Source organism: Penicillium rubens (assembly GCF_028828025.1).
Source record: "Penicillium rubens strain IBT 27055 chromosome Unknown utg000002l_segment0_segment0, whole genome shotgun sequence".
Classification (NCBI taxonomy): Eukaryota; Fungi; Ascomycota; class Eurotiomycetes; order Eurotiales; family Aspergillaceae; genus Penicillium; species Penicillium rubens.
In genome coordinates, this window is record NW_026890600.1 from 4136671 (window position 1) to 4153724 (window position 17054).

Below are 17054 nucleotides of genomic sequence, written 5' to 3' on the forward strand. Positions count from 1 at the left end.
ATAGATCCATGGATGTGCTGTGGTAGTTCATATACCTAGCGAGATTGATTATGCCCAGATGATTTCGAAGTGAGACCACTTTGTAGCGTACATGTTAAGCTGTATACCTCATGGACATCCAATGAGTTCAAGGTAATAAGAAACGAAGAAAAATAGTGGTATTAGCACAATCAGTTGCATATCGCTTGCAGTGCCTCTGTCAGTTGTATTTCATGTTATCAAGTAATGTACATCCTACAAAGCCCGTGCCCCTCGTCATCATTCATCTATGCAGATTTATTCGAAGGAAAGGTCAAACCATGACCAGACCAAACCAGACCCAGAGACGCCATGGGACATAACCAGCCCATCAAAACAAAGCTCAAACGCCGCGGACATAATGATAGGGGAAAAAAAGGGTATGGAAAAACAAATGAAAGTTTAGTCGGCGTTTTCGCTCTTGATGTCATCGTCGTTGTCTTCCACTGTGAATGATTGCTTGAGCTTGCTGGGACCGGGCTTTGTGGTGGAGCCCTTCTTGGGTCCATTCAGTTTCTTCTTCTTCGTTGGGCTGGGACTTTCTTCATCGTCGTCCCCGTAAGGGCGCTTGGGTGCTGATGAACCGGGGCTATTGCCATTGCTAGCTCCACTGTCCGTGGGAGTCTGGTTGCGGCCGGTGCGGCCACCACAAACGCAGCGTTCAAGGTGTTGGGCGAGACGGGTCATGACGAAGTAGCGCGGACAGATAGGACACTTGGTGGTTGGAATTTCAGGGATGGTGCTGTCTCGGTCACCCTTCTTTTTCTTTGGGTTCGGCATGACTGCAAAGAGTTTGCCATGGACATCATGACCAGGCAGGTCGATCATAGGCACATTTGTACAGTATTCAGCGTTGGGATCGGGAGGGGGGCAAGAATTAGCCCCGGTGGTCGGGTACATGAGTCTTGGGAGGCGGCAATCTGGGCACACATGCTCCTTCACGGTTTGCATGGGATTGCCCTTGAGGAAGACCTTCCCGCGGTTGAAAACGGCTGCGTCCGTCTCCATGCGCATACCCGAGAGCTTCTTGGTGTCGAGAACTACTTCTCTCTTTGTATCGGTCGAGGTCTTGCTAGGTGCTTCATCCGGCATGATTGCGTCTTCCTCCGCCTTCTGTCGGGCAAGAACCACCGCGGACCGCATGCGCGCCACCTTCTCTTCGCGGTGGACTTTGGCCACAAGGTCGTGGATGATGTTCTGGAATGTTTCGTTGAGGATGTCGGTAGCCTAAAAAAAATATAGTTATTAGAACTGGCATTGCACGACCCATGAAGTTCACTCAGGGCCATCATACCACTTTGGCGATCGTTCCGGCAGGATAGGTCGGCCTGCGACCACCGCTGCTGTTGGAGTCGGCCATTTTCGGATCGCGGCCGGAGATGGATGCGCCAAATATTCCTCGTCCGGTCCTGATTGACCGACGGCTGTGCCTGCCCGCGACACAGGTAGTGAGTGCTCCGAACCGCTAGGTCCGAGGTTTAGTTCTCCATGTACCGGAAATCTATGCAGGGTTGACGCAATGGGTGCACGGATGTAGGAGAGAAGAAGAAAGAGGAAGTCCAAAACATAGAAGCCGAAACAAAAGGAACGAAGACGACAATAGGGAGGCCTGAATTGTATGGCCTAGTGTAGGGCCTATTGTCAGTGAGTTTCAATAATGAGGGATGAGGTAGGATTAATAACCAGCAATAATAGGGGAAGGCAGTGTGATCAATGAATGTGTTCTATCAACACAAACAATAGGGAGCAGGCATCAACAACAACTAAGGCACTGACCTATTGAGGTGTCTATTTGCAAATCAAATATCACTCGGGGAGATGAAGAGACGGATGAGGCTGGAGCAAGTTGTTCACTGGGCTTATCTCTTATCGGATCTCCGCATTCGCAGTGCCTCTCTGCTTGTTCTTTCACGAAACCATTATATCTCGCTCCAAAATGGCATACCAGCTCTTTGCAAAGAATCAGATAAGGCCAGCGACTTCTTCGACTTCGCTGTCTCCTCCTCCGACCAACCGCCATGCTGCGCGGCCTCCCATCCACCCCCCTCCAGTCCAGCCGCCTCAATCAGCCGTCGCAAATACGTCTGGCCCGAAACGCTCGAAGGAAGAGACCTTTCTCCCGTATCCTCATGATATTCCAGGTGGTGTGGTGACTCCGCACCCCCATATCACAGTCGAGAAAGTCAACACTGCGCATATCCCTTCGTTGACGCGGATCACGGGCTTGCTCCTTCCCATCCGCTACCCAAACTCGTTCTACACAGCTACCATTACCGATCCAGTGATTGCTTCTATTTCACGGGTTGCTATTTACCATGACCACCCTGTTGCTGCAGCCCCGGGGTCCGGCGCATCTCCCGGGACAGACAAGGTGATCGGCGGCATTCGGTGTCGCCTAGAGAGAGTCCGACAGACAGAGGACTCAAACAGAGAGACCCAAATACAAGAGAATGGAAGTCCCACAAATCTCTACATTCAGACCCTGCATCTTCTCTCGCCATACCGAGGTTGTGGTGTGGCAGCATCACTGTTGAATTCGCTTCTCTTTGCGTCACCACCGGAAAGCAAGGGCAAGGACTCATACCGGGTGTCCGAGCTCGTCAGGCATTATAACATCTGCTCTGTTACCGCACACGTCCATGAGGCAAACGAAGAGGGGCTGGAATGGTATATTGCGCGTGGGTTTAGGGTTGACGGTGATGTAGCTGAATACTATCGGCGTCTGAAGCCGTCGGGCGCGAAAATCGTACGACTAGATTTGGACTGGAATGAGGAAGATGAATCATCTGCTTCGACAGAAAGCAATGCTCAGGCTACAACTTCCTCCGACGAGGTAGAAGATGAGGACTGGGAGAAGGTGGAGGCGGAGGATGATGAGGAAGACGACCATGGAATACAGCATTTGAACGAGTCGCAAGTCCTCGAAAAGCAGGATACGCCTACGCGCAAGCGCAAGGCTGAAGACGACAACCACAAGCCCCAGGTCGAGTGAGATGTGCTTTGCATGTGTGTGTGGCTTTCTGATATACCTTGGATACCCTTTGCATTTGTTTATACATCTGATTTAGAAGAATGCATGTGTTGAATTCCCGCTGCATGCGGTGATTATAATCTTGCTTGAACATGACAAATGATCTCTCGCTATACACTCCTACATGCTTGAAGTTGAGCATTAAAAGAACTGGCATAGTATTCATATAACTACAACGCCATGGGTATCAAATCAACAGAAGATAGCAACGCTACGTTAGATGTTATAGTTCTCGGCATGCAAAAAGATCTCGTCTCTTGACGAGTCCATAATCACCTGCATCTGCAGTTTGGCTACCGTGTTGGCGACTTCAACTCGCATGCTCGGTGGACCGCAGACGAAAACACACGCACGACGGCCAAAGGTTTTGGAAAATTCATTGAGCATCTGAGTGATGTTGGGACGGAAGTAATCAGTCCGCCAGTTATCGCGACCACGTGGCTGATAATAGGCAAACCGTGGTGCAGGTGCTGGTGGTGGCCTTTGTGGCATAGGTTGAGGTGCGCCCAATCCGAAGTCGAAATTTGGGTTGCCATAGCCAGTTGATGCAGCGGGGGCATGGGGGTTGATGGAAGGCTGGTAATATTGGCGGGTATTGGACGCATGAGTGGCCATGTACGCGTTGGGAAGGGCAGCAACACCGTCTTCATTCTCACGGCGCAATTCCTTTTCTAGATCAGGGTTGCCGGCAGCTTCATCGCGTATATACGCAGAGTTTCGCTTATCAATGCCCTGGAGCATGCCATAAATCTTCTCCTGGACCATGTCCCGTCCAACTCGGTTGTCTTGCTTCGCTCCGGTGAGGAAGAACTGACAGCTCACGATGTTCGAAGGTGCATAGTCACGGCAGATTCGTAGTTCTTCTCGGAACCATTCCATTGTCTCGGGACTCTTTAGCGCCCAAATCACTTTGACCGACTTAGTGATGGCCTTGCCATCTCGAATCTTCTTGATGAGGTCTAGCAATTGGCTTGCAATGGCAGTAATACCACTTCCCCCAGCAAAGAAAATCACGTCGTCAAAAGCAGCCATCTCGCGCTGCATACCACCATAGGGCCCTTCTACAAATGCGCTGTATGTTTTGTAGGGCCCATGTTCCAAGGTTCTCTGGAACACTTCACGTGTGAAACCATGAAATGGACGGAAAACAAGTGTCATATCACGATACTTCTCACCATAAGCAGATGGGAAGTCGTCGCTACAAAGAGAGGCGATCGTGAAAGGGTGGCTCTGGATCACGGAAATCCTCGGCAGACGTAGGTAGACGTACTGTCCGGGCTTCCAACGCATTTTTGTGGGAATGGTGATCTTGATGGCATTTTGTGGAAGAAGGGTTATGGCCGACTCTTCTCCGATCAAAAACGACGAACGCAAAGGGTTCGTCCAGTTCAAATAGAACAGCCGGATGGTGTATGAGATAGCCCAAATTGCAAGGGTTGTGAAAAGATAGGCCCATGATGACAAGTAGTTCCTCGTGTGCCAGAAGAGCATCGCTACAAAAATGTACGACACTGGGATATGGACAAAGACAAAAAGCTCATACATCCAATTGCGAAAGATTGGAAGAGAGTGGATACACAGCACAAGCAGAGGAACTAGCGCTGCGATTCCAGTTCCATACACATAGGCGTGTGGTGGGATGCCTACGATATAGTTGACCAAAGCGCCGTCTTCCCAGATTGGAGTGATGTAAAACGGGATCATGTGAACCAAACTAAGGAAGAGGCAGATATAGGCTGACCAGCGGTGCAAGCCATTCAGCCGCTCGGGACCAAGGCCAGTCATCATAGTGATAAAGTTTGCCTTGGTGCTGAGTGCAACAATCCAGGGGATCATGGCTACTGCGAGCATGCCTGCCCGAATCGCCAGTGGCGGTGACCCCAGCGCAATCGACCAGTAGTATAAGGGCTGTGGCACGAAACAATATAATGTGACGAAGATAAATGCAACCAAGACAATCGCCGTAACTGCCAGAGACGGGAAAACCAGCTCTATCTTCCCAGCCCTTAGGACGGGAATTGGTCGGTAGAAGATCCATCGCGTAAAGGCAATTGCCTTGTTCAGGGGAACTATCGTAGCAAGAATCGATTCACGCCTCTTAGGCGGGGAGACTGCGGTCGGCGATGGAAAGAAATGGGCGTTGGAAGCATCAGTTCCTGCACTTGGGAGTTCGTACTCGTCCGGCACCGAGTCATCGCGAAAGATCTCTGGTCGGTTTTCTTTATAGAGGGCAATTCGCATCTTGTCGCCCCATTTATGCCAACATCGGATAAAGGTCGTGACTACCAGCAGTACGACGGCGAAATAGACAAATCCCACTCCGTATTTTGCCGACTTTGACCATGGATCTCGCTGCATTTCAGCTACCTCGGCTGCAGTCGTCGATGCCGTGATCGCGACATTGATGCGCTTGGCGATAGTGCTCAGCATTTTGTGCGTTGGTCGGCAACGCTTGATGGCGATATTTTGTTCTGCAATTGCTTCTAGTTAGATCGATCTCAATATAGAGTCTTGTACGGAGTATCATACCTTTAGGTTCACCCGCGCGCAAGAGGCTTCCTCTCTTGTACTATAGTTGGACCGAGTTCATAATTTCACTGGAACTATCAGTATTCATGTCATCAAAATCACGAAGAAAAGCAATTTCCGAGGGAAATTCCGTCTAAATGTATGGAAAAATGGAAGCGGGGAGTCACACAAGCTTGCATGCTTGGCATTGTGATAGCATAATCCCAACAATGGAATATTATGGCTGGCCAGACACTGAGCCAATGGAAGACACGATTGCAGACCGATTTATGAGAGCACAGGCGTCTAGCCATGGTGGTAGTGGTCGGAGTGCATACGGAAGGATATTCCAGTGATATGTGACGGTTTAGCGCTCTGAAGCCCAATCACAGGCGGCGATATCAGCAGTAGAGTGACTGGGGGTGACCGAGCCGCATTAGCGTGGTGGGGAAGATGCAGGACACTCAGGTTATCATTCTCTCGGTGGTATTCATGTCGAAAATACCCATCCAATTATAATTGAACTATAATGCAGGCGTGGTTCATAATCTCCGCCTGGTCGTGCCGGTTATTGGCCGAAATTATGGGAGCACTCGTAAGGAACTATGTATAAGTAGGCTTGAGCAACTGGGTTAGTGTCTGTGACTCCATGAAAGGGCTATAGCGCGAAGAGATCGAAGAACCTGGCTATGCGGAGTATACGTAGCCGAAGCAAATAGCAACCAGTAGTATACTGTAGTTCCGTTGACGATGACGGCCACAGTATGATATTGACAAATGGCAGAACTTTAGTACCATGCCTCCCGGCCACTTAGAAAAGCCAACCTTTCAACATCTGTGAGGGAGTCATGTCGACTCTGGAGATGAGGCCCTGCGTCGGTCCCTGCGTAACGGCAATGATCTTGCCCCGTTGTACGGAGTATACAGCAGACAACTGCCGTGTCATACTTAACATTGGAATATTTACCCCGTTATACATGCATTTGTAATTCGCTCCTCTTCTAATATGAAGAATACTTAGAAAACTACAATATACAGTGTTGTACACATAAGGGCCGCGCGGAAGTCTTGGCATATAAACTCCACTTGGTGCCTGAGGTATCACTGACAATTTAGCTCTGGCCGCCTTTGATAATAAATTATTCTGCCATCTTATGCTCGTCGGCTTTTTCTGTGTCTTCGATAATTTACATATCAGTATCTGACAAAAGTAGAGACATTCTACTTCGTCATGACATCCTCCACTACTCCCATTAACCCGACACCTCCGTCATTATCACTTCCACCATCTCAATTCGCCCGCCTCCAACCCCACGCCTACCTTCTTGCCCACCTCTCTCCTCCACCAGCGAGCAACCAGCCCTCAGTCCGCGCGAATGGTCGTGCCACCTCACAATTCCGTGTCACATCTGCCAATGCTGGCTCTCTAACTCACACAAATGGCAGCGCAGTCGTGCGAATTGGCGACACAGCTGCTGTCTGCGGCGTTCGCGCAGAGATCCTACACACCAAGGACATCGCTTCCTGGAGCGTATTGCAGGCCTCTTCAGAGCAGAATCTTGACAAGTCAAATGACGTAGGAGTCTCAGAGACCCACGACGAGGAAGATCGAGGCCACATCCAAGATCTGAACCTACTTGTTCCCAACCTTTCCCTCAGCACTGGCTGCGCGCCAGGCTTTACCCCCGGTGCACCACCTTCTGCACTGGCCCAGTCACTCTCGCACCAAATCCTTTCTCTCCTTCACTCGACTCGTCTCGTGCGAGCAGACGACTTGCGCATCTGGTACCAGCCACCGAATCTGGACTCGGAGGAATTCCGCAATGCGGGCGAGGGGATGGACGTGGATACAGAACAGAGCGAGGGCTCCGAGCGGGAGATTAAGGCATTCTGGGTGCTCTACATTGATGTCATGATCATTTCTCTGGCCGGAAACCCATTCGACGCGGCCTGGGCCTCTGTCTTGGCTGCGCTTCGGGACACAAAGCTTCCCAAGGCATGGTGGGATGCTGATAATGAGACGATTCTTTGCTCGGACAATGTTGCCGATGCGCGAAAGTTGTCTCTGCGTGGCTTGCCTATTGCTAGCTCATTCTGCTCTTTCGAGGGCGATGCCGCTGCTGGTTGGAGGGCGGTCGTCATTCCCGATGCCGAAGAGCAAAAGCAGAAGAAGGGTGCGCAGCAAAGATGGATCCTTGCGGATCCGGACGGATACGAGGAGGGATTGAGTCAAGAAAGGGCTTCTGTAGTTGTTGATAAAGAGAACGGGAAGACGGTCATTGTGAAGATGGAAAAGCATGGTGGTTGGACTGTGGACAGTGATGATCTGCGCCAGCTTGTTGATGTTTCTGCTCGGAGATGGGATGAGATGAAGCGGATACTGGATCAATGCTGATCGAATTGATGTGCAATACAGATGAATGATACCACTACAAGGATTTTCTTGCCATTTTGTTTCTAAATAGAGCTATGCATCGGAGTAGGGTCTACACAGTGGCTGCCATGTCGAAAATCCACGAAATACTAGATTTCAGCTAATACATGCGCTTTGTCCGACCAATTGATCAGATCTCTAATTTGCTGATTTCTTGCTCATCATGCTGCGTCGCCTTCTCTTCAACGGCGGTTCGTTGTCCCCGTTGATATCTCTGGAAACAGACACATCTCCATCCTCTTCCTCTGTGGAAGTTGTCGACAGATTAGCCTGGGGTTCACGTTTGGACTTGCAAGGAATTGATATGGAGAAGGAGATCAGGTCCGAACTGTCACGGTCCTTTTTGGGCTTCTTCGTCTTGGTATCACGCCCGCCTTCTTCAGACGGTTTAGTTTTTGATTTTAAGCCGTCGATTTTCTCTTCTTCGGGTCTTTCGGTCCGTGTTTTGTTCTCTTCTTTTGATGCACGCAGGTAATTACCAGAGAAGATGCGCGTGAAAAGGCTCTTCTGATCTTCAGGAGAGGGCTTTTCCTCAGGTTCATCTGGCTTCTTTTCCTCTTCAATTTCCACCTCCTCAGCATCGGAGAAGTCCCACATTGTATGAACCTCACCTCGAATAAGCGCAGTGCCCCAAAGCGATGTCAGAACACCCGGTACCAGGTAGAGAAGGGCTGGTTGGGCATGGTTTGAGTATTGCATGGCAAGGAGGGTGGTGACCATCCCTACAACATAACCGAATATACTAGCTTTGAAGTAAACCTTTGGGAAACGCCGGGCATCGTGATAGGGAGGCTGAAGTTCCGGCTGGAGTGGCTTGACGGATGGTGCCCAGAACCGCTCTCCCCAAGCGCCGGTTGCCGACTGATACTCAGGCTTGACAGTTGCCCGGTCTGACCCTTCGGGGCGTGCCATTTGAGCACCTTTCCGCTGGTAATATAGGAATAGATCGAAGCGAAGTGCCAGCCCAATCATCATTCCCGGAATGACAATGTCACCCAGTCCAAGCATGGCCAATGGCACGGAGCCAGGAGCATCGCGAGAATTGGGCGGGCGAGGAAAGAGGAGCTTGATTGGTACATCCAACTTGGTTGCAACAGTGACCATCAATGGAGTGAAGAAGACAAAGTATATATCATAGAAAAATAAGGATCCCAAAATGAGTGTCCCAGTCCAGAACGTGGAGGGAGACATGAACTGCAGGGTGCCATAGCAGAAGCAGAAACCGAGGAAGTTGGTCAACCACCACGGGTTTTCCACGAATGCGAAGTATCCTACAGCAGATAATGCGGAGATCCCGCTGATGATATCAAGGAGACCAACGAGGCATTTGACGTCAAATAAACCACGTATATGAGCTCGCACCTTGAGACGCTGGTAACAGACATTTCGGCATTTCCAGAGCAGTCCTCGTACCATACACGGGAGGGGCACTCGACTGAAAATCCCAGGAAGAGGTGAATGTCGGAACTTGGCTGGATGGTCCTCAGACGCCATGAAAAGGCGTTCAGATTGTTTCGCTTTCCACAAGTGTCCACCTTGACGATAGTATCTAGGAAAAACAAATGAACGGGCCATCAGTAGCACATCCTTCAGGAATGCAAATGCAAAGAAGAGTCCCATTTGAGAGAAGTAAAAACTAAGGATCTTGTTCAAAATGGCCGGATCTTCCAGCCATTTGATCACCAAGTATAAACCACCGAGGGTGAGTCCCGCGGTCAACGGAAATATCAGGGCGTCTGACGGCTCAAGCCCTTCCATCTTCTGCAAAGGGCCATGCCCCTCTTCATCATCCGTGTCATATTCATCTTTATCCTTGTTGGCCTTTTTCTTCGGAGGTTTAGTGGCGGAGGAAGGTCTTGTCAAAGATGCATGTGCACCGATCCAAATTGGAAAAAGAGCGGAAACAAGTAGGTGTCCGTAAGTTGGAAGAAGTGGCCTCAGACGGTCGAAGTGGTAGAGGGCTTGCCCAAGTAGCTCGGCGATAGGGCTGACGTCGGCCATTGTGGACACCTGGGCAGGAAATTATAGACCGTAAGTACGGGGCAAGTGACAGTTAATTGAAGCCAATAAACAAATTAAAAAATGAATGAATCAGACCATAATGGCCACAAAGGGTTGGTAAAGTGGGAGGTTCTTTGAGGTCGGTAACCTGTTAACCTTCCAAGGTTCCTGGGGAGCTTCCTAGCACCACAGCATAATCTACGTCACCGCTTTCTGCTCACACGCATATTACCTTAGTTTCTTTTACATTATCCATTATTACGATTCATCTCATCCTTTCTTCCAAGATCCAAGCTCATAGGTATCTAGATTCTGTTTCTTTCTGTCTTTTATCATACGCTGTATGCATATTTCCTTTTCTGGAAAAGAATTATCACATCCATGGCTAGGGCGGTACCATTTTTCTGCCAGACAAACTGGGAATTGATTTGATCCCTCAGTTATCGCAAACTCTCATCTCTCGGCTCTGCTTACGATTCTACGCTCACATATTCATCATGACAACTGAAGTGGCTTTCGACACATCTATGGTAACTTGTGCCTCTTTGTTCTCCCAAGGTCACTCGCTAACCCAGCGCAGGGCTCCTTCTCCGTGGAACTCTACAATACCCATGCACCGAAGGTATGAGCTCTTTGCAGCTTCTAGGGAACCCTCACTAATGTCTTGCTCTTCAGACATGCAAGAACTTTGCGACTCTCGCCGAACGTGGCTACTACAACAATGTCATCTTCCATCGCGTCATTCCTGACTTCATGGTCCAAACTGGCGATCCCACTGGCACCGGTCGAGGAGGTAGCTCTATCTATGGCGAGAAATTCGAGGACGAGATTCACGGAGACCTGAAACACACCGGGGCTGGAATCCTGAGCATGGCGAACAGCGGACCGAATACCAATGGTAGTCAGTTCTTTATCACTCTTGCGCCGACACCCTGGCTGGACGGAAACCACACCATTTTTGGCCGAGTGAAAAGTGGCATGAGAGTGATCCAGCGTATGGGACTAGTCAAGACCGGTGCGGAGGACAGGCCAGTGGATGAGCTGAAGATCATTCGGGCTCGGGTGGTTGAAGCAGGCACACAAGAGTGAGAGTTGCGCCGGTGCGGCTTATTCCATCGGATTAAGGTGGAGGGCCATGCACATCAAGTATCTTCTCCCGGGAAAAACAGGTGTTGCCCAACTTGGAGAGTCTAGGTTCCATCTGCGATGCAGGTTGCAGGCACAACCTTCGGCGCGCCCGGCCCAAGTCAGGCCGGGGCAGCATTCTCTTGTTATTGTCTCAAGGTGCTCTATGCAAGCCTCCTGGCTCTACAAACTACAAGATCAGAGTGGCATAGCAATGTACCACTCTAATAATGAGATTATGGATGTATCACTACAAAACGAACCGCTTCCATCAAATGTCTCCATCAAGAGCAGCAGATACAGAGTGACAAGAAATCTTATCTACCACTCCCAAGCGAAGTCCAGTGAAGGACTACGCCAATGAAGACCAGGCTACCATAGTATAGTAACCCGTTCTGTGCAGAACACCGGGAGTGGTATGGAGAGAGAAAACTGTTCCGCCGAAATTTCGGTTCATATAGCCGTGCAGCCTAACCTCTTTGGGAAACGCTGAGTAATACATAGCCTTAGGCAGAAATGTTCTTGGCGAACATCCAGATGCTCTTTCCAGCCCTAATCGCATGATCCTCGAAATCCAATTATGGCTACTCCCGTACTTTGTGGGCCCTTTCATTACGATATGTCAATCACCCTTGTCGCCCTCGATCTGAGGTGTGGAAGAGCATCACGATGTTTTCAACATGGAAGCCGATGTGGGGCGCTACTGAAAACAGCATCCTTTAGTGTTAGTAACTAGTTACATGGAATATAGAGCGAAAAGAAGAGCGAAAAGAAGAGCGAAAATTAAAGTCCCACATCCATATAGGCGGCTGGGTTATATAGATAGAAGTTGCTGCGGCTATAGTCATTCACTCTTCTTCGTCCCCTTGACCAAGGAAATAGAAGATAGCTCCGCTCAGTGCCGCAGCAATAACACTGCCATGGTCTTCATCTTCATATTTTCTTCGTACGACTGACCGTACCAGTCCACTCTGCAGAAGTCGAACAAACATTTAGTCACAACTATCCCCCATTAGACGTTCCTTGGCTATTGCCAACCGTTTCTCATATTCTTCCAAGGACTGATTTTTCTGAGGCACGGGAGACTGCTCAAGTGCTCCATATGCCATCCAAACACTCGGCTGGTGAGGTGATTCTGGCATGTTGTAGAATTGCTTTTCTACCTGCAACAGGAATCCATCGTTCCACCAACTTGATGGACTCGCAGCAAGATAGGCGTCGAAACTTACGGGGGCTGTATATACCGCATGGAGGGCAAACAGTGCTCCAAAAGAGTGTCCGAATAAAGCAGTCTGGCAGACCGATATGCGAGGGAATGTCGACGAAATCACAAAATGGTAAACAGTGTCCGTCATGAATTGGAGGAAGGCATCCGCACCTCCATACTTCTGAGGGTTGGACTTCCCATCCGGGAGTTTAGATGAGCCATAATTCTCGCAGGGGGGAGTTAGGTTATGATGTTTTCGTTGTTAGCGCGGTATTCTTCGCGTCAATGAGCGTGGCTGGTGCGACTGGGACAAGGTAAGCAGCACACCCAGTCATCGATTTGAGTCCTTTCTAATGGATGCTTTCAATAGTGTCGCCGGGGCAATATGGAGAAACACTCTCCCAGGCAAGCTGCAGCAATATCTTCCTAATGAAGTGAAGGGTCAAGCGAAGTCTATCTTCGGATCAATTGTGGTAGCTCGAAAATATGCCGTGGGCACCGAAGCTCGTGATGCCATCAATCGCAGCTATCGAGAGTCGCAAAGACTACTTGCGATTGCAGCCCTTGTTTCACTTTCATTGACGCTTATTGTAAGAATGTGAAGCTGGGTGAAGATGGTAGGACAGAAACAGAAGCGAAAGACCATGACCACAGGGCCGCAGAGAAGGAAAATGAGAAAAGTCGCACCTGAGGTATATATGTTCGTGGTCAAAGTAATGGCATTTGATGGTTCCGTTGATAATCGTGCACAACGACATAAATGAGACGATCCTCCTGAGATCTGGGACTCGGGACTGCTGCTTCTAGCCCAGGGCTGGATGGGAAGTAGAATGGAGAAAAGCTAGTCTTTTGATAGTTATATCCTTATCGAGCGTATAGGGATATCAAAGAGGGTTTAATGAATGATAGAAGGCCCAAAAACGAATGAAATGGATTTATAATATTCAATTTAGTTTCCCTCTCCTCTCACTGAATGCCATTTTCTTTTTCCAACACGGGTAACCTGCAGCCAAGTGTCATCAAAGAACTTCGAATGCCAAAGCAGACGAAGCCAATGCCTCGATTCCGGTCTGCAGGGTAGGCTCAATTGCCGGGGCATATATAGCGCTATGGGCTGGAGGCAGATCTTGCAACTTGCTTTCTCTATTTGCCTTCTCCCATGTCCCTGGGTCTTTCACGCCAATATTCCAGTAAACATATAGTATTGGGGTTTTCCCGGGCAGAAGTGAGAGAAGCACGAAATCATCTGCAAAGCTAGCCTTGTATGATTCACTTTGATAGTACAGTTTTAGCAGTCGGGTGAATTGACTCGTTGCAATGTCATCGTCGTCAGTAACTGAGTTGATTACGGTCAAGATGGCTGTTGACTGAAGTGGGGCGGGTGACCGCCTTCACGCGCATTTCCCGCGTTTTTCGCTCCAATTTTTTCTTTTCTTCTTCTTCTTTCCCCCAACAACCTCACCTTTGTGGGATTTCCAGCATTCAAGCCTATGGAAAGACAGGGCATATTTCAACTGAATTAAATATCCCAGTTCTCAACCTCATGAGAACTTGAGCTGCCAAACTTGGCTGTAATACTCAGACTTACCTGCAGCTAGCACTTTGTTCCTGATTTTCCATACCATGGAAACTCTGTCAGACACGACTTGGGATGTGGTCATTGTTGGGACTGGGGTTTCCCAGTCACTTCTGGCACTGTGAGTGACTATCCTAGGGTGGTTGTGAGTTGCACTCACACTCCCAAAGGGCACTCTCACGATCTGGAAAGAAGGTTCTTCACATGGACCCAAACCAGTACTATGGTGGTTCAGATGCAGCCTTCAGTCTTGATGAGGCCCAAGAGTGGGTAGAGAAGGTCCATAAAGGTGAGTTTCCTGTTGTGTGTGCCTGGTTGGTTCGAGGCTAATATTCTGTTACCAAATAGACACAGATACATCACCATTTAAAGATGCCTCGATCCTCAAACATGATGCATCTCCGTCCGCGGGCACAAGCATTTCTCCCAAACTTGCATCCAGTCGTGCTTATACTCTGTCCCTCTCCCCCTATTTCCTATATGCCCGTTCTCAACTAATGTCAGCGCTTGTATCCTCAAAAGTCTTCCGCCAGCTTGAGTTTATGGCTGTTGGAAGCTGGTGGATTTACGCACCTGGACATCCAGATTGTGAAAAAGATGAGCTCGGTGCGGAAAAAGTACTCTACCGAGTACCTGGCAACCGGGAGGATGTGTTTGCTGCAAGTCATATCAGCATGAAGTCCAAGAGAACCCTCATGCGATTATTGCGTCATATCACTAAACCCAATGAGGATGAAGCTTCAAATGAAGGCGACGATACGTCAATGCCATTAAACGATTATCTAGCTTCCCAGTTCAGCGTCCCAGAAGAACTTCACAATCCTCTGCTGTCGCTGTCCCTGTCGCAGCTGTCCCAGCAAGATACTCCCGCCAGCTATGCTTTGCCCAGAATCCAAAGACATCTGTCATCCATTGGCCATCTTGGCCCTGGATTCGGAGCTGTGGTTGCTAAGTATGGCGGTGGAGCTGAACTACTGCAAGCTGCCTGTCGTGCATCCGCCGTGGGAGGGGGTGTATATGCCCTGGACACGTGTCTTGAGGATTGCTTATGGCGCTACGGCTCTGAATATTCCGAGCATCGTTTTCTATTGAAGCTTTCCAACCAAGGGTCTGTTCAGGCGAAATGCTTGTTTACCTCGGCGGCGGATACTTCTCCCAAAGAGAGCTCAACCCCCTTGGTCGAGGTCGCCCGCTCGATCAGTGTTGTGTCGGCTACTTTCCCGTCTCTTTTCCCTGTTGCAGTCGAAGGTGCTCCTGTGCCCGCAACTGCAGTTCTGATGTTCCCAGGGGATACGTTGGGGAGCCCCAAGTCCCCGCCGGTCTACCTTCAGGTTCATTCGAGCGACACTGGCGAGTGTCCACACCAGCAAAGTAAGCCATCCCGTGTGCAGTCTTGCCTGATATGTTTTTCCTCCCCGCTCGCATGATGATTTTTTTCAAAAACTTATCTACATTGCCTGAACTTGCTATGTTGAAAACCTTTTTACCTGATCACGAGCATCCTCCAAACTTGATTCGTCACCAATATTGTCGTTCGTGTGACTAATTGATTGTCACAGGTGTTATCTATTGCAGTGTGGCACTGCCTGGCCCGCAGGGTCAAGCACTTATCGAGGCCGCCGTCGATAGACTAATTCAGGCGGAGGGACCTCCTGCCCGCGTGTTGTGGTCCTTGCGATATACCCAGAGCGGTCGTCTCAGCAATGGTGAGCCCCGGCGTCTCACTGTTGAGGACGGAATTCCTGACTGCTATCATTTCCCTCCATCGAGCCTCGACTTGGCATTCGAAGATGACACCCTTGATCTTGTAAAAGAGGCTTGGAAAATAGTCGTAGGAGATGAGGCTGATGATGCCGATTTCATGATGTTTGACGATCGCGAAGGCACTTCTGACCAATAATTCGTAGCATAGCGTTCGTTTTTATTACATTTTTATTCATATATCCCCAAAGACATAGTTGACGAGGTTGTTCTCTGTTTTAAATATGATAGTCATATAAAATATCTACTGCTCCGAATGTCTTCAACGTACATGTGTAAAGCTTAGATTGGTCTGCTGTGCGCACCCCACACCGTGTTGATAAAATCCATGGGGATAAGCCGCTTTTCCACGTCTTGCCGGTCTTCAAGCGCGAGTCAGTATATTGTAGAATATCAGCTGATGAAATCCCGGACAAGTAAAATGTCTGCTATGGTGACGCAAAAATAATATCGGCGCAAACCAGTTCACATAACGCCCCATACGTCATGCTAGGACCTGATCGTTGGTATAGATATTTCGAATATCTCACGGTTTCCTAAATGCAGAGTTCAACTAATCTTTACTAGATCATAGCTTACCTCCGTCTCTGCTTCTCCTATCTTACACTTTCATTGATCACAGATAAACACCCAGCAGCCCCCGCAATGCCCCTCGATAATGTCACCGGCAGTGTGACGGGACAGCTTCCTGTCGACAAAGTCCAATCAACAACAAGCGGAGTGGTCAAGAAAAGCGCACCAAAAAAGCTAAACCGAACAACCAAAGACCTGACCGACCCTGCTGTCCCAGGTCAATTCCCTTCGGACGATGCTCCCCCGAAAGGCGAGGGCATCGACAACAATCTCTCGTTTTCATCAATATGGTCCACCATCACAGCATGGTTCTGTACGCTATTCCCCCGGGCCCTTGATTACTTTGAGTCCTGCATACAGAGTCTGGTCGCCTGGCTGCTCCCTCCGCCCCGTCAAGCCGCAATATACGAAGCTGCATTGAAGCGCCCTGCAGCAACAAGCTTGATCGTCTGTCAAATGATCTGCTGTGGGGTCCCTATACTGGTATTTTTGGCTGGCGTATTGGTCTTCGCTGTGGTGTCAATACTGCTCTGGGCTGTTCTGTCGTTGCTCATTCTTGGTCCTGTTTTGCTGGTCACGAGCATGATGGGCATGTGTATGTGGGGATGGGGTTGGATCCTTTATGGTTTGGTCAAGTGGGTTGACCAGCGGTTCTTGGGTGGTGTAATTGCGCGTTTTTGGCTTCCTCGGATGCAATTGGAGTCGACAGATGGAGAGGGTCAGTCTGAGGAGAAAAAGGACGAGTGATGTTTACATATTCCTGGAGTTGGGTGGACATGTGACTCTGGATAGTATACGCATTGTGAATTATATAGCATAT

General features: G+C 49.3%; 8 protein-coding genes across 8 annotated transcripts; 5 read left to right on the forward strand and 3 right to left on the reverse strand.

Annotated features, from left to right (window-relative positions):
• Positions 1–420: 420 nt before the first annotated feature.
• N7525_004044 (uncharacterized protein) lies at positions 421–1568 on the reverse strand (the record flags this gene model as incomplete). The annotated part of the gene is made up of 2 exons (XM_002566193.2): positions 1313–1568; positions 421–1245 (listed from the first exon to the last, which is right to left on the reverse strand). The coding sequence occupies exons 1-2, from the start codon at positions 1376–1378 to the stop codon at positions 421–423; spliced, it is 891 nt and encodes a 296-aa protein (XP_002566239.1). The 5' UTR covers positions 1379–1568.
• A 386-nt stretch (positions 1569–1954) lies between these two features.
• N7525_004045 (GNAT family N-acetyltransferase) lies at positions 1955–3010 on the forward strand (the record flags this gene model as incomplete). Its single annotated transcript, XM_002566192.2, has 1 exon — positions 1955–3010. One exon carries the CDS (start codon positions 1955–1957, stop codon positions 3008–3010), a length of 1056 nt encoding a protein of 351 aa, XP_002566238.1.
• A 255-nt stretch (positions 3011–3265) lies between these two features.
• N7525_004046 (putative metalloreductase transmembrane component) lies at positions 3266–5479 on the reverse strand (the record flags this gene model as incomplete). The annotated part of the gene is made up of 1 exon (XM_002566191.2): positions 3266–5479. One exon carries the CDS (start codon positions 5477–5479, stop codon positions 3266–3268), a length of 2214 nt encoding a protein of 737 aa, XP_002566237.2.
• Positions 5480–6788: 1309 nt separating this feature from the next.
• N7525_004047 (3' exoribonuclease family protein) lies at positions 6789–7952 on the forward strand (the record flags this gene model as incomplete). Its single annotated transcript, XM_002566190.1, has 1 exon — positions 6789–7952. The coding sequence occupies one exon, from the start codon at positions 6789–6791 to the stop codon at positions 7950–7952; it is 1164 nt and encodes a 387-aa protein (XP_002566236.1).
• Positions 7953–8129: 177 nt separating this feature from the next.
• N7525_004048 (aspartic endopeptidase) lies at positions 8130–9992 on the reverse strand (the record flags this gene model as incomplete). Its single annotated transcript, XM_002566189.1, has 1 exon — positions 8130–9992. One exon carries the CDS (start codon positions 9990–9992, stop codon positions 8130–8132), a length of 1863 nt encoding a protein of 620 aa, XP_002566235.1.
• A 497-nt stretch (positions 9993–10489) lies between these two features.
• cyp1 (putative peptidyl prolyl cis-trans isomerase (CypC)) lies at positions 10490–11081 on the forward strand (the record flags this gene model as incomplete). The annotated part of the gene is made up of 3 exons (XM_002566188.1): positions 10490–10522; positions 10573–10614; positions 10668–11081. 3 exons carry the CDS (start codon positions 10490–10492, stop codon positions 11079–11081), a joined length of 489 nt encoding a protein of 162 aa, XP_002566234.1.
• Positions 11082–13947: 2866 nt separating this feature from the next.
• Positions 13948–15800, forward strand: N7525_004050 (putative Rab geranylgeranyl transferase escort protein; the record flags this gene model as incomplete). The annotated part of the gene is made up of 4 exons (XM_002566185.1): positions 13948–14021; positions 14071–14189; positions 14249–15271; positions 15460–15800. 4 exons carry the CDS (start codon positions 13948–13950, stop codon positions 15798–15800), a joined length of 1557 nt encoding a protein of 518 aa, XP_002566231.1.
• A 506-nt stretch (positions 15801–16306) lies between these two features.
• On the forward strand, positions 16307–16981 carry N7525_004051 (seipin co-factor family protein; the record flags this gene model as incomplete). Its single annotated transcript, XM_002566184.1, has 1 exon — positions 16307–16981. The coding sequence occupies one exon, from the start codon at positions 16307–16309 to the stop codon at positions 16979–16981; it is 675 nt and encodes a 224-aa protein (XP_002566230.1).
• Positions 16982–17054: the final 73 nt, after the last annotated feature.